The sequence below is a fragment of the Symphalangus syndactylus genome, chromosome 1 (genome assembly GCF_028878055.3).
Source record: "Symphalangus syndactylus isolate Jambi chromosome 1, NHGRI_mSymSyn1-v2.1_pri, whole genome shotgun sequence".
Lineage (NCBI taxonomy): Eukaryota > Metazoa > Chordata > Mammalia > Primates > Hylobatidae > Symphalangus > Symphalangus syndactylus.
This window is the reverse complement of record NC_072423.2, coordinates 100,482,102-100,504,741: the sequence shown is the minus strand read 5'-3', so window position 1 is coordinate 100,504,741 and position 22,640 is coordinate 100,482,102. Positions and strand designations below refer to the sequence as shown.

Genomic DNA, 22,640 nt, shown 5'->3' with positions numbered 1-22,640 from the left:
TCCAAGGAGGTGACATTGGAGCAGTCCTCTAAGGAGTTTGGAGTCATTTTCAGTCACTCACAAGCCACAGGAGGGTTTCAGCTTGAAGCTCAGAGGTGATGTGCTTAGATGTCACAGAGCCAGGTGGGGAACAGGCTGGGCTGCAGAGAGGAGGCCAGGCACAGTCACCTCGTGTTGCTGTCCCCCAGGTTGGAGATAAGGGACTAGAGTCAGGGCAGGTGGGAGGAGGGGAGGTTCTTGGTTCAGCTGCTGCTGAGACAGTGACTCGGGACAGCCCAAATAAGAGAGAACTTTGCCACCTGCAGGGTCCCAGAGTAGCAGAAGCTTCAGGGCTGATGTGTGCCTAGTGAAACAGCCTGGCCCCAGACCTCCTTTCTCTGTTTGCTTTGCTGTCCACAACTCAGTGCTTCTGTCCTGTGGTCCCCAGTGGCTGCTCCTGCGTTCACCATCACATCTGCATTCCAGCAGCAGGAGGGAGGTAAAAGACATGAAGGACAGACCCCATTCCTGTAAAACCCTACACAGAAGCGGCCCACGTCATGCCCCTTTCTGTCCACCCACCGGAATGTGACGCACGCCTGAGTCGCTGCAAGGGACCCTGGGAATGGAGTCTCTATTACAGGCAGGCAAACACTCAGCTTAATTCAGGGTTCTGTTGATTAAAAAAAAAAGTTGGGGTGGGGGGCACGGGAGAGCGGCTATGGGGACAAGTGGCTGTTTTGCCAGAGGGAAAATTCCACATGTGGCTTGGAGGCCAGACCAGAAGGACTCAGATAGGAGTTGGGCGCTTGAGGGAGGAAATGGGGGTACACTTCAGTGGCTCAGGCCAGGGCGTAAGTAGCAGGTATGTGGTGGTACTGTTTTCCGGAATGAAGAGGAAGGGGCGGGCAGAAGGCAGCGAGAGCTTTGTTTGGGATGTGTCGAATTCAAGATGCCTCTGAGATGTGGAAGTGGTGAGGTCAGGGGCCAGGAACCCTATGGTGGTGTTGGCCCTGAGTCCAAGCCAGGCACCACCAGGCACATAGAGGTCTTGAAAGCTCGAATGTGGGGAGGCCAGCAACAGAGGGGACACTACCTGCAAAGGGGCGAGGGCAGGACAAAGGCTGGCAGCACCACACAGGAGCCAGCGGGGAAGGGGCCATAGCCGGGACTCGGAGGAGGCAGCCACGTGCAGAAAGGCACCCACGGGAACATGGCTCCTGGGAGCTGGAGGACCTCAGCAGGCAGGGACTAGCACCTAAGAAGAAAACTCTGAGAAGTCAGCACAGGAGATGGTATCGTCAGGGGGCTGCTGGAAGGTTTGGTGACCCGAGCAGTAGGTACCAGAGCTGAAAGCACTGGTTAAACGTGATGGGTAAACACATGTCTATTTCAGCTTCTTTGAATCCCACTAAGGCGACAGTAAAGGCATGAAAAACATGGAAACATGTAAATCAACTAGGGTAAAGTGGTCAGGAGAAAAGAGGAGACCAAAAATATGTTGACAAAGGTTTGGAAGCTGGGAAGCAGGAGGACAGATGGAGACTGGCCTAGGAGACTGGAGAAGGTAGACACCAAGCCCTGCAGGAAGAAGAGCCACCAAGAATGAGGCAGTTCCCAGCCTAGGACCCTGACAGGCAGGTCTCACCCCAGCCCACGAAGCCAGATGCTACTGACTCTCGAGCTCAGCAAGAGACAGGTTGAGTCTCCAGAAAAGCTGAGCCTGAGAGGTTCTGAACTTCGAGCCACCAGGAGTAGCTGTGGGTGGGGCAGGAGCTCTCGTGATGAAAACAACAGGGATTCAGTAAATGCATTCAAGCTAAAAAGGAAGACCTCCTCCCCCACTTCCCTCATCAACTCCCAGAATGCCCGGTGGGGCACACCATTGTTTTCAGAACACCAGCAATAAAGCAGACACTCCACATTTCCAGAGAGAAAAAGTAAGTCACACACAAGAGAACAGAAAATCAAAATGGTATCCAATTTCTTAACAGCAATTCAGAAAGCTAGCACGTAGTAGAGAAATGCCTTCAAATATCTGAGGGAAAAAATGATTTCCCATCTAGAATTCTATACCTAGTCAAACTCTCAGGTATGAGAGTAGAATAAAGACATTTCCAAACATGCACAGTCAAAAATTTTATCTACCACATGCCTTTTCTCAGAAAGTTACTTGAGGACGTGCTCTAGCAAAATGAGAGGAAAAACAAAGAGAAACAAAATTAAAGAACCAGGGAGACTCCAACACCAAAAACAAAAGGCCAAGAGAATTTTCAATATGATCAATGAAAGAAGTTCTAGCATTACAGCTGCTCAGCCTGCCTACAGTGCAAACAGTCCTGCTAGGACTCCAGGAAGAAATCCCAGAAGAAAAATAAATAATGAAGGTAATAGACTGCCAGTATTCTCAATAGGATGAAAGAAGTTTTACAATTCTTACAGAAAGTTCAAGAATGCATTAGTGACAGATGCAGTAAAAAACAAAACCTAAGGCCATTTGTAACCCAAGGGAAAACAAAAAGATGTAATCATAACAGACCACAGGACACGGCTAAAAACAGTGATTACATAGTGACATAAAGAGTTATATACTGTTTGTGTAAAACACAAAGAGTAAGTACTTATTTAGCCTAGAATTCTAATTTAACTGTATTGGAAAGATAAGAGAGTGGGGAGGGCAGGGGCATGAGAACAAAATCTTGATCACTTCTCTTCCATATTAGGCAGTCACTAGATAATGTCTAAAGTGACAAAATTGCAAGGAACAGCAATGTAAATGTGTAGTTTGGAAATGCCAAGGTAAAGCCAAGAGATAGTTGATAGGGTTGAAGGGCTGCCTCTGAGAACAGAAATTAGAGATAGAATATCTAGCGCCCAGGGAAGACTGTTCAGAGATTGGAGGGCTTCACGGGTTTTCTCACTGAGGGTAAGAAAATTTAAGAAGGCAGTGATGGTGCCAGAGAATAGGGAATTCTGCAGATACCCTGGTGCGGAGGGGGAGGGGCAGGGGGAAGAGGATGAGGAGGAGGGAGGAGGAAGGAGGAGGGAGGAGGAAGGAGGGAGGAAGAGAGAGAAGGAAGAGATTGGCCAAGGAGCTCTGAGAGGGGAAGGTGAGCACATGCCACCCTGGCTGGGAACGGCAGGTGTGTGGTGAAGGGGAAAGACCAGCAGGCTCTTTACACCATGGGCACAGGCTCAGGACTGGCTGGGTGCTACCCAGGAGCCCTCTGACTAGCTGGGGCTGGGGCTGTGCAGGATAAGGCCAGTGAGAGAAGAGGACTCACTGGTGGGTGCCCCCTCCCCACCTTTAGCAAGGGTTGACAGAGGGATCTGGGCTCTTCCCTGGGCAGGCCTCCCAGAGCTGTGACCTGGATGATACCTTAGACGGTCTCTAAGGCCCCAGGATCTAAGTCCCTGTTAAAGGACCTAGGTCCTCCCGATGGCCTGCAAACCACACCCAGTCTAGTCAGCATGTGTCCCCACACCCCAGCCCCAGTGTCCCAAGAACCTCTTCCTCCAGCCCTGGGAGCAGGAAGGGCGGGCTGGGAGCTGCAGGATGGGGCCTGAATCTCTCATCAACTCACAGGGTCAGCCTGGGCCAGGCAGGCTGGGGGCCAGCCCAGGGCCTCCTTCCTGGGTGGAGACCTTCCCACCCTTCCACTCACCTTCCGAGCATTGTGGGCCTTCCCAGGAACCCCCACATCTCCGTGGCCCTCAGACCTCTGACCTCCCAAGGGCACCCCACGTGTGTGCCCTCCAGCACCCTGGCCACAGAGCCACACACCTGGGCCTTCCCCTCTCCCCATCATCAGGTAGCCCAGCACAGGCTGGCCCAGCCCTCACTAGGCCTCAGCTTTCCTGTCAGGAAAATGCAGGGTTAGGAGCTGACCAGGGATTCTTTGAAACTGCAAGGGTACCCTTGGGAGACCCCGTGCAGGTCTTGTCAAGGCAGGACAGGGAAGTGGTGACGATGAGAGGCAGCTGGTCTGGGTGCTCAGCCCCACCCCGGCACCCACCCAATGCGCCCCCTGAGGGAAGCTGCGCATGCTCTCTGCGCCCCATTTTCTGGCCTCTGGCATGCAGAGGGCAGCCCTGCCTGCTTCCCAGTATGGCTGTGAAGCCAAAGGCGGCAATCAATGGGATGTTCTCAGAATGACAGGTGCTCTGTGATCATCAGCAGCTGCTACAGGGACGACCATCGGGTGCAGGGCAGGATGTGCCTGAGGAGGCACCTCAGCAGGCGTGATGGGTGCCCGTGCCCACAGTTGGGCCATGAGAACAAGTATGTGGCCCGGCCCGCCCTACACCATCATGGGGTGCTTGGACCAGTGGCGGCTGGAAATAACCCATGAACAGGGGAAAGAAGGGGTGAATGCCTTGTAGGCCTGGAACACTGTGGGGCTGTCCAAGGTGCTTCTCCCTCCAGGAAGCCCTCCCTGACTGTGGAGACACAAGAGGCTCTCCGGGTCTCTGAGTCCCTCTGGTACTGTCTGCCTTGAACCACCACGCTTAGGCCCAGATCTATTCCTGATCCTTCTCTAGACTTCAGTCAGTTTCCTCTTGATGTCCTGGATGGCCACGACCACAGTGTCCCCTCCGCTCCTCTCTCCCTCCTTCCTTCCACATTGCCCCTCCTCCCCTTTCCCCTTCCCCACTGCTGCTCCCCTCCTTCCTCCAGCACCCTTCTCCCCACTGCCCTCCCCTCCCCTCCCCACTGCCCTCCTCTGCCTCTGTCCGTTGCCCCCTCCTCCCTCCCCCACCAGAGCACTGGAAGGCTAGATACAGCGAGGAAGTGGCCACTCCATGACCCCCAGTGATTTCACTTCTCTGAGCCTCAAGAGTCTCACCTGTCCAGGGTCCATGGGATATGCCTGACTCATCCCCTGGCACATGGTCTTGCAGTGGCCTGAGCTGGAGATGCCCCTGGTAGGAAGCTGGAAAGGAGGCCCTGCCCGTGTACCAGGAGCCTCTGCTCCAGGGGGGTGGCCTGAGGCCCAGGCAGACCTCCACCTCCAGGCAGCCCTGCAGGTGGACAGCTGGGCCTCAGGCTTAGGACCTGGGACAACTGCCTAGACCACCCCCAGCCTTCCTGACAGGTGATAGCTTAATTGTCCCCAGGACACACACCAGCCCGGTCCCCACCCTGACCTCTCCCAGCACCCCTGAGGGAAGGCCTGGCCCCTCGGGCACAGTGGGAGTTGCCCAGCATCTTGGCAGATGGGCAGCATTAGAGAAGCCTTGGACCCGGACCTGCAAATGGAGGTACCAGAGGGCTGAACTAGATGAGGGACTTGAAGGCCCAGATGCCTGTGCAGGGCCTGGCAGGGTGGGGGCTTCTGGGCTGGGAGACTAGGACAGGGTGCCTGTGTCCCCTCCTGGGAGTGGGGCCATCAGACTGCACAGGGTCATGGGGAGTGAGAGGAACCAGGATGCCCACAAGCTGCTCACTCAGATGGGCTCTGCAACTCCACAACTCACCTTCCCCTGCTGCAAGATCAGGGAGATGGGACGCAGTCCCCGCCCATGCCCAGGGCCTTGGCAGGGTCAGGAGAGCCAGTGCAGGCAAAGCACCAAGCACCCCGCTGCCTGGGGCACCACAGTTGCAGCAGGAAGCCCTCCTCGGCTCTGCCTGCCTTCCCAGAGCACGTTCCCTCTGTAGCTCCCGGTAGGGCCTGTGTGGAGAAGGTCGCTGATGGCATCACTGAGCGGCCCAGCCGTGGGGTGAAAGGCAAGGCTGGGGCTGATGCTCCCCAAGGCAGGAGGAGACCGTGGTCTGGCTGGGGCTGCCCCAGGTCACAGCTGTAGTGTGCGGGGAAGGTGGCTGCCACTGCCGCGGTCCACAGGGCCTGGCCAGGGCTCCATGGGGCAGGAGCCATGCTCAGCTCACGGGGCTTCACTCCACTCTCCCACTTTGACCTGATCCCTCCCCTCTCCCCCAGAGTCACCTGGACACTAGCCTCCTCCCAGTGGGAGACAGATATGGGCAATGCAGCTGCTGTTCCCGCTAGGGGCAGGCTGGTGCCCAGGGACTGCCCACCAGACCAGGGGATAAGAGGTTGGCAGCATCGTCCATGGTTATCCCACAGCTAGGAGGCTGTGGGTGTGGGAGGCAGGCAGAGCCGAGGAGGGCTTCCTGCTGCAACTGTGGTGCCCCAGGCAGCGGGGTGCTTGGTGCTTTGCCTGCACTGGCTCTCCTGACCCTGCCAAGGCCCTGGGCATGGGCGGGGACTGCGTCCCATCTCCCTGAGGGCAATTAGAGGCCCTGTGGAAGCCCCTGCACGCAAGGGGCCCATGCATCCGGGCAGAGGACATAACCCCTTCTTGCTTCCCTGAGGGACAGGAGGCCCATGGACTTCTGGAGACAATGGCAGAGCAGAGGGGCAAGGGCAGCCAAGCCGGGCCAGTGCCCTGGGGCCGAGTCCTCCCCCTACCTGCCCACATGCCCCACCCCTCTCCAAGCTTCTCCCCACATAGGATCCCAGAGCCCCTTGGGACCTCTGTGAAGACTGCATAGATGTGGGGGAGTCTCAGCCTTAGGGTGGGCACCTGGGCGCAGCTGTCAGGCCCCAAGTCGGCCCCAGGCACGTGGACCTGGGAGCCAGCCTCAAGGGCAGGGGTCCTCGAGCATCCCCACTGCTGCCCCGCTAGCAACTGTGTCACTGGGAGGCAAGAGGCTGGGTTCCTGGGGTGGGCAGGCTTCCCCACTTCACTCCATTTGCAGTCCCTGTCTTGCAGAGGCAAAATGGAGGTTCAGAGAGGTGAGCAAACACCAGGTCCCATGTTTGCACCTGGCTGTGACCCTGCAGTCCACTGGGCCCAGCAGCAGGAACTGGGGCACGTGCCCCGAGATGGGACTGAGACAACAGTGGGGAAGGTGGGCCAGGCAGCTGGGGGAAGGCCAGAGTGTCCAGCACCAGCCCCAGGGGCCGTTCCTACAGGCTGAGGAGCGGAGGGGAGCGGGGCTTGCCAAATATGTCCAGATGGGGCTGGAGTGCTCAGGGCCTGGCCAGGAGCCCCAGCAACTTCCTGCCCTCCCACCCTGCTTCCCCACCTCCTCACCCCCTTCCCAGACTGTCAGCAGGGGCTGGGGGGCAGCAGCACCCCACTTAGCCACAAGGAGCACAGCCAGGGGCTGGCTCCCGGGAGAACATGGGCAGAGGCTTGGGTCCCCCTACACACACACTGCTGTGTTCGTGCAGGATGGGCTTAGCAGCCTTCTGTGCCTGGCGTGGCAGTGTGAGTGGCATGGTGGTGGCATGGTGGGAGTGGTGTGGCACATGGTGTGGCACATGGCATGGCTGGGGCTGGGTTGTGTAGCATGTGGAGTGGCAAGGTGCATGACATGGTATATGGCATGGTAGTGTGCCCCTCGGGCCATGTGTCCAGGTGGGGCAGATCATGGAGGGCACCCAGGTGCAGTGCTGAGGCTGAGCATGCACTGGGTGGGGAAGGTGGGCAGATCCCGGGCAGAGCAGGAGGAAATCCCTTGTTCTCCGGAGCTGGAGAGCCAGAAAGAGCCCTGCAGCCTGGGCCTCATCATCACACCTCGCCCTCAAGGCCTCCAGGCACAGCATCCACTGCTAGCCTCTGGTCCTACCTCTGAGGGCCTGTCTCCAAGGTCTTTTGGGGGCTGCCCCAGCTCCCCCAACACAGACAGCACCAGAGCTGGGCCCATCTGTGAGGTACTGAGTTCCCCATCTCAGAGACTGTGCGAGTGGAGGCAGGGAGGCGCTTGATGTCGGATGGAGAAAGGACAGAGGAGGGGTGTGGGGGTCAGGGCCCCACCAGGAGAAGGAACAAGCTTGGAAGGGTGTCCTTATGTCTGTGAGTTGGCGAGACACCCCCAAGCCCCAGCTGGGCCTCGAATGCCAGGCAGGGCCAGGCTGGGCCCAGAAGTGGGAAGGATCCCTTGGCTGCCCCAGGAATGCAGGTTCCGGGGCAAGAATCCAGCCCTGGCTGGTTGAAGTCCATCCCAAGTCTCCCTCCCCATGAGGCTCCTGCAGATGCCAGGAATGGGGCTGGATTCCAGATTCCAAGCCTGGCCGCCCAGCCCCTATCTGGGACCCCAGCCCAGAGCCCCCAAGCCTGGCCTCCAACCTGGCCCCAGCCTCAGGGGAGCTGAATTCAGAGAATCCTGTTCTAGGAGCGCGAGCCAGAAGTGGGGGAGGGAGGGAGGGCAGCCCTGTCCTGGGTGCAGGCCCGGGGACTGGGGGCTGCCCGTCCATCTGGGTCAGCCGCAGCTGCAAACCGGCCCTGGCTGAGTCATGGGGCCTCTGTCTCCAAGCCTGGCCTGAGGTGGGAATAGCAGTGAGGATGGACATCCAGGCACCTGGAGGGTGGGCAGGGCTCCCTGGGGCTGGGGTGGCCAGTGGCACCTGACTGTTGCCCCCCTGTACCCCAGCCCTTAGGCCCCCAAGTCTCTGCCACCTCCCTGGGGTTCTGCTCCCATATTCTTCACACCCAGCACAGAACCCAGCATGTCTCCTGTAGACACCTGCATATAAACCCTGACTCACACATGTGTGTGTGCGCGCACACACACACACACACATGCACACATGCAGGCCAAGCCCCTCGGCCAGTCACCCTACCAGCAGAGCTCTAGACATTTCTGGCCTCTGGTGACTATTCTTCAGGCAGCTCATCCTGCAAATCTTTATTGAGCACCTACTGTGTGCCAGGCAGTGGTACAGCAAGGGCAGAAGCCCCACCTCCAAGGAGCTGACCCCCTGCCATGGCAGAGATGGAAAACAAAGGCAGCACCACAGCGACAAGGGCCTGAGAGGAAAGCGAAGCCGGAGCCTGCAGCATGCTGGGGCAGGGGTGTCTTTAGAAACGGTGCTGGGAGGGCCCTGGAAAGGGACATACGTAATTACTTAAAGGAGGGAAGGGGTGGCCTGGGGCTCACAGAGGAACAGCCTTCCTCACGGAGGCAGCGGGGCAGAGGGCTCAGCCTGCAGTGTCCAGGAGTGACGGGAAGCCTCGTGGGGCTGTTGGGAGACAGCAAGACCTGGGTCAGCAGAGCACCGCATGGGGTAAGCAGGTGACAGAGCAGTGACAGGGTGATCGGGCCCGGTCAGTGGTCCCAGGGGTCGGGGACAGGTGGGAGTCGAAGTCGTAGGAGGCGGGGCAAAGGCCACAGGGAAAGGGACAGAGCTGCTCCCAAGGAGGCACCACCATGGGGTGCCCCATGGCGTGGCGGGGGTGGGGGTCAGGACCTTTAGCAGAAGGTAAAGATGAGACCAAGAGGCAGAGGGGTGGAAGAGTTGAATGCAGCCAAGTGTCACAAAGGCATTTCTGAGGGAAAGGGATAGGACCAGTGGCTCAAATCTTTAGAAATGAGGGGATGGGTCGGGTAGAGCACCCCAGATTCAAGGCGGGTGGCTTGGGGAAAGCAGGGAGAAGGGTCTGGAAACTGCTGCTGAGCAGGAGGCCCCACACCCACAGAGCAGGTGCAGGGAGGCCCATCTGTCCATCCGTCTGTCTGTGGGGAGGCATGGTGACATTTCAGCCGGGAGGTAGAAGCTTTCACCCAGGAGGTGGAGGGTGAGGCCGGACTGCACTCCAAGGGAAGGAGGTGGAAGAGCACAGCCTGGCTGCCGCCACCAAGCTCCCCAGAAGAGGGGACCCCTCCCCCCGAACACCAGCACATGTAGGCACAAAGACTTGGCCTGTGCCTAGTGGAGGCCCAGCCTCCACGCCCACCAGCAGGGACTGGGTGGTGATGTCAGCAATCCCCACAGAAAGGAGGGCTGCACAGCCATTCCAGGAGCGAGCACTGTCCGCCTGATTCTACGTGCAGCCTCCACAAGTGTGTCGCATGGAAACAAGCAGTGGAGAGCCACATGTGTGTCACATCACGCCTCACCTCACTTGTGCTAAGCCTCGCTGACCAGGCAGAACCAGACACAAGCTGCATATCAAAGTTGCTGGAAGGAGAAACATCAGATCCCTAAGCTGGTTACCTGGCAGGCAGGGGCCCTAGAGGGAAATGGGGCAGGTGAGACGGAGATGTGTCTGAAATGTCTTTATTTGGCGGGAGAATGTCTTCATAGAGTACTTATACCATGAAAAACCCTGTACACAGACTAATTTTGAAGCAAATGTGTGAGCCGTTAACAGAAAGGGTTCAGGAAGACAAGCACCCCAGCCACAGAGAGCCCGTGGGCTGGGGGCACGGGGCACGGCAGCCCTCTCCTGGGGATGGGCAGGGTGGGGCACGTGGGGCTGAGGAAGAGGCTCACGTGGTGTGCGTGTTTGGGAGCACCCTGGGCAGCCTCTCGAGTGTCCAGAGAGAGGACACCGTCTTGAGCCAGCAGGGACAGCCAAGAGCACCCGGGGAGAGGCCTGGGTGGAGACAGAACACAGCAGGCTGTGGGCGTGGCCAATGTTGAGGGACGGAGGTGGCCAGAGGCCTCTTGATGGTGCCCAGGGAGCTGGGGACGAGGGGCCTCATCCTTCCCCTGAGCCCCTCCCTTCAGGCCCAGGGAGTGGCCTGGGGCCCAGGAGAGCCTGCCCCGCACTCACAGCCTCCGTTCCCAGACACGCCCCGGCCTGAGCCCCCAGGCTGCACTGTGCCACAGAACAGACTCACCGGCCCCTCCCTGCTCGAGAGGTGACCAATGCCCAGGGTCTCCCAGCGAGCAAGAGGCCATTGAACTGTTGTTGGCTGTGCAGTGCCCTGCCCTCGGGGAGGCGGCTTCTAAGAAGCAAACACCACCAGTAGGAACCAGGCAGACAGAGGTGGGGGATGGAAAGCAGGGGAAGTGGCCACAGCCAAACCAGGAGGGGAAAGGGAGGGGGCCTCACCAAGAAGACCCTCACCTGGGGCCTGGAGAATGAGACGGGCCTGGAGGCTAAGGAGAGGGGTGGGTGCTCCAGGAGGCAGGGCCAGCCCATGTGAGGGTCCTGAGGTAGGAACCAGAGGAAACCGGCTCTGGGGCGAGAAGGGCAGTGCCCAGGGGGCCACAGGGGCCCGAGGCGAGGGACCCTCAGCCGAAGCTGTTATCTCAAGAACAGCGGGGACGCCTCAAGGGTCCTCACCCAGCAAGTGGACGTTGTGGTGTGGGAGATCAGCAGGTGCCAGTGCTTTCTCTGTCTGCAGGAGGGAGAGGGGGTCATGGGCCCCAGAGGCCTCCGTCTTAGAGAAAAATGGTGGCAACTTGGGACAGACTGAGGGAGCCAGCCCAGAAATGTTCCTGCCTGCGTTCAGGAATATTTGGGGTATACCTGTACATACCAAGGGCAGTTTCAGGAAGGGGACCTACACCACCAGTAGGGACCGGGCAGACAGAGGTGGGGGACGGATGGAAGCCAGACTGACCTCACATTGCTCACATCCACTGGCAGGGTCGGGGGACAGGTGCAGAACTATCCACATGCCCATCAGGCACCTGGAGGAGTGTGAAACAGCATGCAGAAAGAAGGAAGCAGGCTTGGGGCTGGGGGCCAGGGACCGGCATGCTGGGAAGCAGGCTGCAGAGTGAGGCCAGGGATGGGGGCTGGGCCAGACCACAGGGTTGGGAGCGGACTCTGGCATTTATCCAGAGCCACTGAGGGTTAGAGCCTATGACAGGGGTCTGACTTCCAGTGGAATGGGGCCACACTGCTGGGCTGGGGAAGGGAGGCGAGATGAAGTATCTAAGGTCTGCTTGTGGTTTTCCGGGGACAGCGAGGGGTATTGCTGGGGTCCTAGGGGCTGGTGCACTCAGGGGTTCCAGATGGCCCAGGAAGTGGCTGAGGGCCCAGGGTAGGGGAGGATGTGGGGGCAGCAGGGCCGATGTGGGCAGACCTGGAGCAACGACGTGAGAATGGCCAGGCAGCCCTGGCTTCGCCTGCCCACCTGCCCCCGTGGCCGGGCTGGGGTTTGGCTGAGGCAGCAGAGCGCTCGCTGGCTCCCTGAACAAAGTGTTCTGCCTGGTGTCCCCTGGCCTCCGGACCTCTGCGGGCTCGCCAGAGGGGGCAGCTCAGGAGGCAGCGGCAGAGAATCAAATGCAGGTAGGGCCTGTGCCTGCCGCCAGCACAAACACGGCTCCTGGGCCTCCAGCCTGCCCTACATTCCCGCCCGCCTGGCCCCCAAACAGAAGCCGGTGGGACCAGCCCTGCCTGGGGTTGCACTAGGTGGGCAGGTGGGCAGCTGCCCCGGGCTCTTGGATAGAGCCGCCCCTGCCTGGCGTCTGCCAGCAGGACACTCCTGAGGCCGGGCTAGGGATAGGCCAGCCCTTGGGGAGGCTCGAGACCCCATCCCAGCCTGGGGCTTCCCCACCCCCTCCCACCTGCCTGGCAGTGAGGCAGCTCCCTGGCCTCTGGGTGCACCTGGGCCCCTTGCCCAGGCCCCTTCCAAGGGAAGAGGGCAAAGGGGCTCCAGTGCCACCCAGGGAGTGGTGTGCCACGTGGGCCTCCCTGGCTCTGCCACTGACTCCCTCCATGACCTCTGTCCCCACCCTGAAGTTGACATGAATGTCCGCACGGAGCAGCCTCTGCAGGTCTGTGAGGCTGTGGATGTGACAGCTCCGGCTCTGGCACAAACGTCAGCCCCAACCCAGATGCAGGGAGGGAGGGAGGGAGGGAGGGAGGGAGATGGCTGCGTGTCCAGGAGCATGGGGCCATGTGGCACCGGCTCATGTCAGCAGACACGGCACACATAGACCCCTGGGGGCTATGACGAGGTGAGGGCTGAGCCAAGGGAGAATCCAGGAAGGTGTGCGGGCCGAGAGGAAGAGAGGGGAGGCTCTGGTGGCTGGAGCCAGCTGGGGGAGGGGAGGCATCAGGGGCTAGGATCCCTCAGTCCCCACAGCCACGGTGCGGACTTTGTTGTTTGCTCAGAGTACAAAGGAGAAGCCTTCTCCGGGTTCTTAGCAGAGGAGCGAGACCTCTCCGACCAGGGAGACAAGAGGGGAGGTTATGAGGTCACCTGGGAGAGGGTGGGTTCCAGCTCCCCTCGCCACTCCCCGACTGGGTGCCAGAACCAGCCTGTCGTCTTTCACCTCCAGACAGCAGGGCCCTGGCTCCCAGTGTCAAAGCATGTATAAGAGCGGTCGCTAGGGCAGTTCTGCGGAGACGCCAAAGTACATGAAGACGTGCAGGAACTTTGTGCCGTCGACCCTTGAACAATGCAGGGTTGGGGCACCGACCCCCGAACTGCCCAGTCAAAAACCCATGTATAACTTTTGACTCCCCAGAAACTTCACTAATAGCCTCCTGTTGACTGGAGGCCCTACCAATAACATAAACAATCAATTAACACATATTTTGTATGCTTCATGTATTCCAATAAAGTACGCTAGAGGAAAATGTCATTAAGACAACCATAAGGAAGAGAAAAGATATTCATTCAGCGTAAGCAGATCATTGTAAAGGTCTTCATCCTCGTCATCTTCACGTTGAGTCAGCTGGGGAGGAGGAGGGCTGGCTCTTACTGTCTCGGGTGACAGAGGAGGAAGAAAATCCATGTAGACGTGGACCCGCATGGTTCAAACTTGTGTTGTTCAGGGTCGATGATACACAAAAAGGACATTCTAATCCAGTGGGGAAAAGGTCGATCATTCCATAAGTGGTGGGGTATCAACAGGATAACCTGCAAAAGTAAGTCTGTAGGTCAGAATCATTCCCATGCGATTCAAAGATTTAAGGGTAAAACACAAATCAAAAAAGTATTAGGAAAACAGATTTTGGCGTTGGAATGGAGGAGGCGCTTCCAAGCACGCACAGGATGAGAAGGCATAAAGGAAAAGATGGATGGCTTTGACCACGTGAAAAAGTGAAAACATAAGTAAGACCTCTGTGTGGCAAAAGAAAAAAATAATAAATGCCATAACCCATACACGAGACAAATAGCACACTAGGGAAAAACATGTGTGATGTGTACTTGACATCTTTCTTAACATAGAGTCCTGACAAATCAATGAACATGAAAAGGCCCAGTCCCAGCCTCAGCTTCTCTGCTCAGCACCCACCCTGGGAGGGCGTGGGCTTGGGGGGCTTCTACCCCCTCACTCCAGCCTTGGGGCCCCAGGAAATTGGCCGAGGCCTCACTTACTAATTCAACAAACATTTGTGCAGCACCAACTCTACCCTCCATGTATTTACTGGGCACCTTCTAGGCTCCAGGCTCTGGGAGACTGTCTGGGGTTAAGAAGGTGACTGCCTGACCTAGAGCTGGGCCTCCAGCTGGTGGCAAAACACCAAGCAAGGAGATCAATAAACCAGGACATTTCAGGGAGTGGTGAAGGCTTAGAGGAACACGGGGAGAGACGAGACAAGGAGGCCGCCCAGGATTTTGGTTATACAAAGCAGCAGAGGACAGCGTTCCAGGCAGAGGGAACAGCGGGTGCAAAGGCCCCAGGGCGACACAGCGTGCTCAGTGCTGATCGACATGGGCGCTCAGATCGACATGGGCGTGCTCAGTGCTGGAGAGGGGCCAACGGAGAAGACACCTCTGGGGGCACTGCAAAAGGAGACTGGATTTTACTCCCAGTCCAGTGGGAATTCTGCAGAAGGATTTGGCCCAGGGTGGGAGGGAAGTCTCAGCCTGGCTGTTGCCTGGAACAAGCAGGGAACAGGTTGGGGGCATAGCTACACAGTGAGGTGGTTGTGACAGTCCAGGCAGAAGATGCTGCCAGTCTGGGCAAGGGGCATGGGGGGCAGGCTCAGAGCACATGCTGCAGACCAGAGAGCCACAGACACCAGGTGCACACCAGGGACCCTGGGTAGTTGGTCATGCCCTGTGGATACAGGATTCGAACCGGCTTGGGAGGAATCTGAGCTCCTGCTGGGACATGCTGAGCTGCGGGGCTGTTGGCCTGCGTGCCTTGGAGCCCCTGGAGAGAGCAAATAGCTGACGGAGACATCCTAGCTGAGGTCCCAGGAAGGGAACCAGGGTCGTGTGGTGATGATCTTGAGATATCCCCCACAGTGGTCAGCCAGGGACATGGCGCCCCTGAGGCCCTTGGGGTGCCAAGCATCCGTCGGTGGGCAGAGGCTGGCAAAAGTGGATGTCAGCAGCAGGGGGAAGGGTCTTTCATCCTGGCCCTCTCTCAGAGGGAGGCAACCCTGCTCCTGGGGGGTGGTCAGTGAGGGCCAGCCAGGCAGCGGCAGCCCCAGGAAGTGTATTGGGATGGTGCTGACCAGGCCTCTGCCGCATGGTTGTGCTGTGCCGAGGACCCGCTGAGGACATAACTGACCATGAGCGGTGTGGGTCCCCAGCCGCAGCAGAGCTTCCTCTGGCTGCTCAGCAGACAACAGTGAGACACCAGGGACAGAGACAAGGATGAGGCTTTGGTCTGCAGCCTCTGAGCGGACACACTCACCTCAGTGCCTGCCAATTCAGCCCCACCACAGGCACCAGTCCTGAGCCTGAGCACAGGGGCTGCCATGACGCTCGACTCACTGGGCCAAGACTCACACCCAGCCTGGACACTGCCCAGGTGAAGGGCTCTGGGGGACAGGTGGAGCAGCTGGTATGTGTGTGACCATGGGTCCCAGACTCGGTGCCATCTGTCTCCCCATTGGGAGGGACACCTGGTACCTGCCCAAGCACCCATGCCATGGGACTTGCTGCTTGCTCTCCACGCAGCTTTGTCCCAGCAGCACCCCCAGCTCCTGTGATGGGATGCAGGGGGTGCTCACCTCTGCAGCACACACAAAGGCCCAGGGGCCTGGGGGTGCAGGCAGGTGCACTCCAACCTTTGGGCAGCCCAGAGAACAACCTAATGGAAAGTGAAGTGAATTGTGCAAGATCATGATGTGCAGGGTGGTTCCTGCATTCTTTTTTTTTTTTTTTTTGAGACAGAGTCTCGCTCTGTCACCCAGGCTGGAGTGCAGTGGCGCAATCTCGGCTCACTGCAAGCTCCGCCTCCCGGGTTCACGCCATTCTCCTGCCTCAGCCTCTCTGAGTAGCTGGGACTACAGGCGCCTGCCACCACGCCCGGCTAATTTTTTTTTTGTATTTTTTAGTAGAGACGGAGTTTCACCGTGGTCTCGATCTCCTGACCTAGTGATCCGCCCGCCTCGGCCTCCCAAAGTGCTGGGATTACAAGCATGAGCCACCACACCCGGCCGGTTCCTGCATTCTTGCACACACAGTCTCCCACACTCTTATACAGCCACAGGTACGTATGAGGTACACATGTGCAGGCTCACCTAGCATGCCTCCCGTGTGCACAGCAATGCTCCTTTGGCCTCAGGCCACAGGCACACATGTGCGACTGTACGTGCACTCGAGGAATCCCTAATGGTTATGGCCATCGGGTGGCTCACCGTGCACTGAGCACCATGCTCTGTCCCTGGTGTCTTCATGCCTCAGTCCACTTGATCCCCTCAGCATCCTCCTGGGGAAGGTGCTATAGCTGCCCCATTTTATAGGCAGGGAAACTGAGGTTCAGAGAAGCAAAGTGACTTGCCCAAGATCACCCGGCCAGGAAGCAGCAGAGGCAGAATCTGACCCCAGACCCGCTGCAGCACACACACGCCTGCCTGCACACTCTTGTGAGGAGATGCTGTGCACCCAAGGCCCTGCAGCGGTGTGGCGGGTTCTGAGGCCATCTCCCACTGGCCACAGCACAGCAAGCTCCAGCAGGGCAGCTGCCCAAGGGCCTGGCAGTAAAACCTCAGCAGCAAGAAACACGGTCAACTTTTGTCCAAGAACTGAAGCACTAAAGCAAAGTCAAACACAATCGCTCCGTGCCCTGCCATGAACTGCGACCTTACCACGTGCTGTGACCTATTGCCGCTTGTGCCCGGCTCCGCACAGGAGCCGGGTCTGACATCCGATTGCTCAGAGCCTGGTATGAAACATTCTAGGTATCGCCCTGAGAGTGGCTTAGTAACTGCTGGTTCCTCAGGGCAGACAGGAGGAAGGCCAAGGTGACCTTTGCCCTGCGACCCTACAGAGGGCCCCGGGGAGGCCCTGCCTGGTCTTTAGACATTGCCCAACAAGGATGCTAGAGGGAGCAGTGAGTTTGCTGCCTCCTGGGGAACTGCAGCCCAGGCAGAGAACAGGACCCCCACCCTGGGAGCAGCCTGTCCCTGGCCAGTCTGGCATCCACGAGGCCAGAGCCTTTGGCGGTCCTAGGCGGGGATCAAGGCCGGGCAGGTTCTGCAAAAATTTCCCTTGAAAGACTCTTTTTCAAGATTTTCTTTTGAAAACAAATTCATAACCACATCAAACAGGAATCCCCGTTGCCTTGGGTTTGATCGCCGGCCGCCCGGGGCTCTCTAACTAGCTGTTATTCTAATTGCTTTTTTCTCTTCCGAGGGCTGCATAGGTCTCTTATGGTTATTAATTTGGTGAGTGCAGGCCAGGCACAAAGCAGCTTTTGTCTGCCTTGCCTTTTAATCACTATCAAATTGCAAATAATGGCGGAGGCTGAGATCCCCAAAATTGATCTGTCCCAGCAGTTCTTGGGGAACCGGCCCCAGTGCCTAGAGCATGCACTGCCTTCCCCGAGGGCAGCTCCCCGATGGCACCTGCCCGGATGCACCTCCCTGTGGGTGGGGTCTGGCCTCAGCCATGCGAGGTGCTTCTCAGGCTCCTCTATCGCCAAAAAAACCAAATGTGCCAGCGAGATGAAGGCACCCTGTCTGCAGAGTGGTGGGGTGGGAGCCTTCAGGGACGCGTGCTATGACAAGTGCTTGAGTCAGAGCTAAGACTCTGGGGCTGCAGAGGAACCACCTGTAGCCCAGGCCTGGGCCCTTCCCACAAGGGGGGCAGCATCATGATGCATCAGACTGTGGACCCGCCCTGGGCATCCAGCCCACACCCTGGCCCACCCCCGGGGCCTCTGTCAACAGCAGCTGGGATGATGAGAGCATGTCTCTGGGGCCAGAGACCCCCGCCAGTCCCTCAAAGCCCTAGTTGGCACAGGCAGCAGTTGAGGTGAGCTCGGGACCAGCCAGAGCCAGGCATGGGCTGACGCTGGCCCAGGCAGCTTCAGGGAGCCCTTCAGTGTCAGTCGGAGGCAAGCTCAGCCCTGTGGCTGCCTCCCTACCCCAAAGGTGGCTGAGTGCCTCTCTACATGGTGCTGGGACTCCCTGCCGGGAGGAGCTGTCACCAAAGTGGCTCAGGACCAAGCGCCAGCTCCAGCCACACCCTCAGCCTGCACACCCTGCCTGCGGCCCTGACACCCACTGTTTCCTTCTGTCCCAAGAATCCCCGATGAAGGCCTCCACACCCATTAGCACATGTGGGACTTGGACAGATGTTCAAGTGCCATAAAGTGAAAATTTATGAAACCACAAATGTTCATCTGTGATGTATTTGGTGCTTTAATTTATGCCAAACCAATTGATACCCAAGCTGGGGCCTGCACAGTTAGTGATAGTAAGCCATGCAGGACAAACCTCGTTCAACGCTACCAGCATGCAGGGCCCAGGGAGCTGAGGTGGGCCCTAGGACACAAACCCGGGCTTTGCCCTCAAAGACCCAGGCTGGCTGCACCTTTGATCTGCTATGCTTTCGTAGGTCTCTGGGCCTCAGTTTCCTCATGTGCACCCTGAAGGCTGAGCGACTTCCCATGCCCCCTGCTAGGCACGAGTAGGTCGTGGGACTGAGAGGGCTGGTCCTGCCGGCAGCAGGAGACACGGGGGTCAGGGTGTGGGTGAACAAGAACAAGACCTCAGGCCGGTCCCCCTCCCAGAGGCCCTGCCCCACCCTGCCCTCTGCTCTCACCGGCTCCCCACCTGACACACTGCCTCCTCCCCCATGGCAGCTCCGTGGTCTCAAGATGGAGCCTTGGGGTGGGAGCTGTGGGGACAGGATGGGAGACATGGCACTCTCAGCCAGTGGCCCTGACCCTCTTTTCCTGGACCTCAGTGTCTGCATCTGTGGGATGGAGTGTGGGCCTCTGTGGCTCGTCCTCAAGTGGCTTTGCAGAGCACTGAAGTGCTGGCAGGTCCTTGGGTGTGAGGGACCCCGGTGGATAGCCCTGGGCCCCTGCCCCTGCCAAACCATAGAAGTCTTACACCCCTTTCCTCCATAGTCTGGGCTTCACATCAGGTTTATCTGGGAAAAATAAAACGTGGGGCTCCCTCTGGCCTGGACCATCAGATCTCGGACATATACCTGCCCTTGTGCTCGGGACAGTTGGGTTTCAGACTCACCCCATAACTGCAAGGCAGAACCACAGGGGAGCCAGGGAGCCTCCACACTGCAGCCCCCACCATCCAGGGCTGGGAGTGGGTCCCCTGGGCTCCTGCTCTGGGCAGGGCACAGTCCTACCTCCCAGGTGGAGGCTGCCCACCTAGCCCTCTAGACAGACGCTCAGCCCCACTCAGGCAGGCACCCCCCTCTCATCTCAGCCTCTCACAGCACCCTGTTGGCCGCCTCTTCCTTACCCTGCTCAGCCTCCGTGGTAGGTGCTGTGGGTGACGACCACAGCACCCAGCCTTTGAAGCTGGCCCGGGTCCACCCGGACCCTGGCAAACTGGTTGCTCCCTCTCTGGCCATCCCGGGGCTTGTGCCCACGTCACCCAGCAGCATCTTCCCTGGGGTGGTCTCACCCGCACAGAACCCAGCCCTGGCCCACACCTCGCCCCAAGCCTGTCCAGCTGGATCAGCAGTGGCGCCGGGCGCATGAGGGACCAGGCCCACCCAGAGCAGCCTAGGGTGCAGACCCCTGGAGTGCACAGCCAGGTGGACCGGGCCAGCTCCCGCCTGCTGCCTGTCCTTAGGGCCAGTGGTTGACGTTGTTGTGGCTGAGTCATCTTCGTGCCTTTCTCTGGAGCCATAGGTTTCCCTGAAGCAGCTCTGCTGTTCAGCCCTTATCGCGTGCTGATCTGTTTTCCCCTCCCCCGCCACTTCTAAGTCTTTCCAGGCCTCCAGGTACCCACGGTGGGGGAGGGTCTACTTCATTCTCCACAGAGCATGCTGAGGGGCTCTCCTGCAAGAACACCACAGGCTGAAGGACCAGCCCTGTCTCCTGTGGCCACCAACAGAGCTGTGCGCCCTCCCCGAACCCTCCCTCATCCTGGGGCCCCCAGGTCCAACCTCCTAGGGAGAGGGGTCCCCAGCCTGGACTCCCTCACCTGCCCTAGTCTGCCCCTGGGGTTGGCTCTGCTCCACTCAGCACCTGCTCTGAGGGTGCCGGCCAGGGCCTTCTAGTCTCCCCATCAAGGCTGGATGGCTACTTCCCACCCAGGGCCGGGCTTCAGCCTCATTCCCCAGCGGTTCTGTCCTTCCAAGGAGCTCTCAGACCACCTGGCTCTCCACTCGTTTGGGGCTTCTCTGCTGCCTCCGCAGCCCTGCGAGGCCTCTGAGCACCTACTCTCTGCACTGGGTGCATCTCGGGTTCTGTCCTGCCTTGACCTCCCTGCCAGCTTTGCAGGGCAGCCACCCTGGCACATAGCTCACTGCAGAACCAGCTCCTGAGAAGGTGGAGGCCACATGGCTAGCCAGAGGGCACGCTCTAGGGCACTGGTCTGACCACAGAATGTGGGTGCAGATGATGTCTGGGAAAATAGTGGTGTCCCTGCCAGGTTAAAGACATGGTATAGTGGTTCCTGGGGGATGACAAAAAACCCCACCCCTACCCCCTTGCAGAAAGCATCGCAGAGGCACAAGCCCTGTGCCCTGCAAGCCCCTCTTGGAAGTGGCCCGGCAGGAGCATCCCCTGCACACCCAGGCAAAGCCCAAGGCCTCTGCCTCCTCAACCACCCCAGGCCCTGCCCATGAGCCAGCCCTGCTGAACTCTGCCCTCTGTCCAGTTCTCCTCCGGACACAGTAGACATAGCCCCCAGCCTTTCTTGACCCTTAACCCAAAGGTCCCCAAGCCTGGCCTCAAGAAGCCAAAGGCTGCCGCAAACCCAAATATTTCAGGTCCGGGTCCCTGGTGCAGACCCTGCCACGCGGGGATGTGGCACAGAAGGCCAGGCAGCCTGGGGAGCAGAGGAGGAGGAGAGGAGGGCTCCTGACCCTGAGCCTACATGCCTGTGGACACATATGGGGACTCCCAGCATGCACGGAAGGGACTCCAATGGGCACACATGCACATTCCTTGCACTCACACAGGCGTAACCAAGGGCCTTGCAGACATCGGGTGCACACGTGCGTGCCGCCTGCATACAGCACACACTTGCAGAGACGGTTGGCACCTTCCCTTCCCCGGCCCCAAGCCTGGTCCCTGAGGCTGTCTGCACACCTGGCTGCTTCCCACCACTGACTCTCTCGTCTGCCTTTGTCCCTGCAGGTGACGCAGCTGGACCAGAGGCTGGCACTCATCACCGACATGCTTCACCAGCTGCTCTCCTTGCACGGTGGCAGCACCCCCAGCAGCGGCGGCCCCCTCAGAGAGGGCGGGGCCCACATCACCCAGCCCTGTGGCAGTGGCGGCTCTGTCGACCCTGGGCTCTTCCTGCCCAGCAACACCCTTCCCACCTATGAGCAGCTGACCGTGCCCAGGAGGGGCCCCGATGAGGGGTCCTGATGGGGGGGTTGGGGCGGGGGGTGGGCCTGAGAAGGGAGGCCAAGAGTGGCCCCACCTGGCCCTCTCTGAAGGTGGCCACCTCCTGAAAGGCCCAGAGAGAAGAGCCCCGCTCTCGGAGGCCCCAGTACCCCGTGGACCATGCTGTCCGGCACAGCCTGAGCTTGGGGCCTCAGCAAGACCACCTCTTCCTGGCCGGTGGGTACTAGAAGTTGGCTGGGTGTGGGGGCCCCGTCTCAGGTCTGAGTTGTTACCCCTAGCGCCCTGGCCCCCACATGGTGATGTTGACATCACTGGCATGGTGGTTGGGATCCAGTGGCAGGGCACCGGGCCTGGCCCATGTATGGCCAGGAAGTAGCACAGGCTGAGTGCAGGCCCACCCTGCTTGGCCCAGGGGGCTTCCTGAGGGGAGACAGAGCAACCCCTGGACCCCAGCCTCAAATCCAGGACCCTGCCAGGCACAGGCAGGGCAGGACCAGCCCACGCTGACTACAGGGCCGCCGGCAGTAAAAGCCCAGGAGCCCATTTGGAGGGCCTGGGGCTGGTTCCCTCACTCTCAGGAAATGCTGACCCCATGGGCAGGAGACTGGAGACTGCTCCTCAGCCCCCAGCTTCCAGCAGGAGGGACAGTCTCACCATTTCCCCAGGGCACGTGGTTGAGTGGGGGGGACGCCCACTTCCCTGGGTTAGACTGCCAGCTCTTCCTAGCTGGAGAGGAGTCCCACCTCCCCGCCCCTGAGCCCGCTCTGCGTGGGGATCCCGCCTCCAACCCCTCGCCCAGTCCCAGCAGCCAGCCACATACACAGAAGGGGACTGCCACCTCCCCTTGCCAGCTGCTGAGCCGCAGAGAAGTGACAGTTCCTACACAGGACAGGGGTTCCTTCTGGGCATTACGTTGCATAGAAATCAATAATTTGTGGTGATTTGGATCTGTGTTTTAATGAGTTTCACGGTGTGATTTTGATTATTAATTGTGCAGGCTTTTCCTAATAAATGTGGAGAATCACAGGCTGGGCTGGGCACTGCTCTCACCTTGGTTCCTGGGGCATCCATGGGGTCTCTGGGACAACCTGGGACTCAGCCTCCACATCCCCGGCCAGCTCCCGCCGATGCCTGCAGGCCTCTGGGTTGCTTCCTTCCCAGGAGACCTCCACCCACGGACAGGACCCCTGCAGTTCCCCTGGAAGCAGTGCCCAGGTGGCCGTGGAATAGGAACGCTATGTCCATGTACCGAGGAGTGGGTCA

At 59.1% G+C, this 22,640-nt stretch overlaps 1 protein-coding gene across 4 annotated transcripts in view; it reads left to right on the top strand.

Annotated features, from left to right (window-relative positions):
• Positions 1-22,403, top strand: part of KCNQ1 (potassium voltage-gated channel subfamily Q member 1) — a 404,394-nt gene extending 381,991 nt beyond the window's left edge. For all 4 annotated transcript variants that reach the window (XM_055271769.2, XM_055271764.2, XM_055271779.2 and 1 more), the window contains one exon: positions 21,162-22,403. In XM_055271769.2, coding sequence (XP_055127744.2) covers positions 21,162-21,398 — 237 coding nt within the window. In that variant the 3' untranslated portion in view covers positions 21,399-22,403. The remainder of the gene's footprint in view (positions 1-21,161) is intronic.
• Positions 22,404-22,640: the final 237 nt, after the last annotated feature.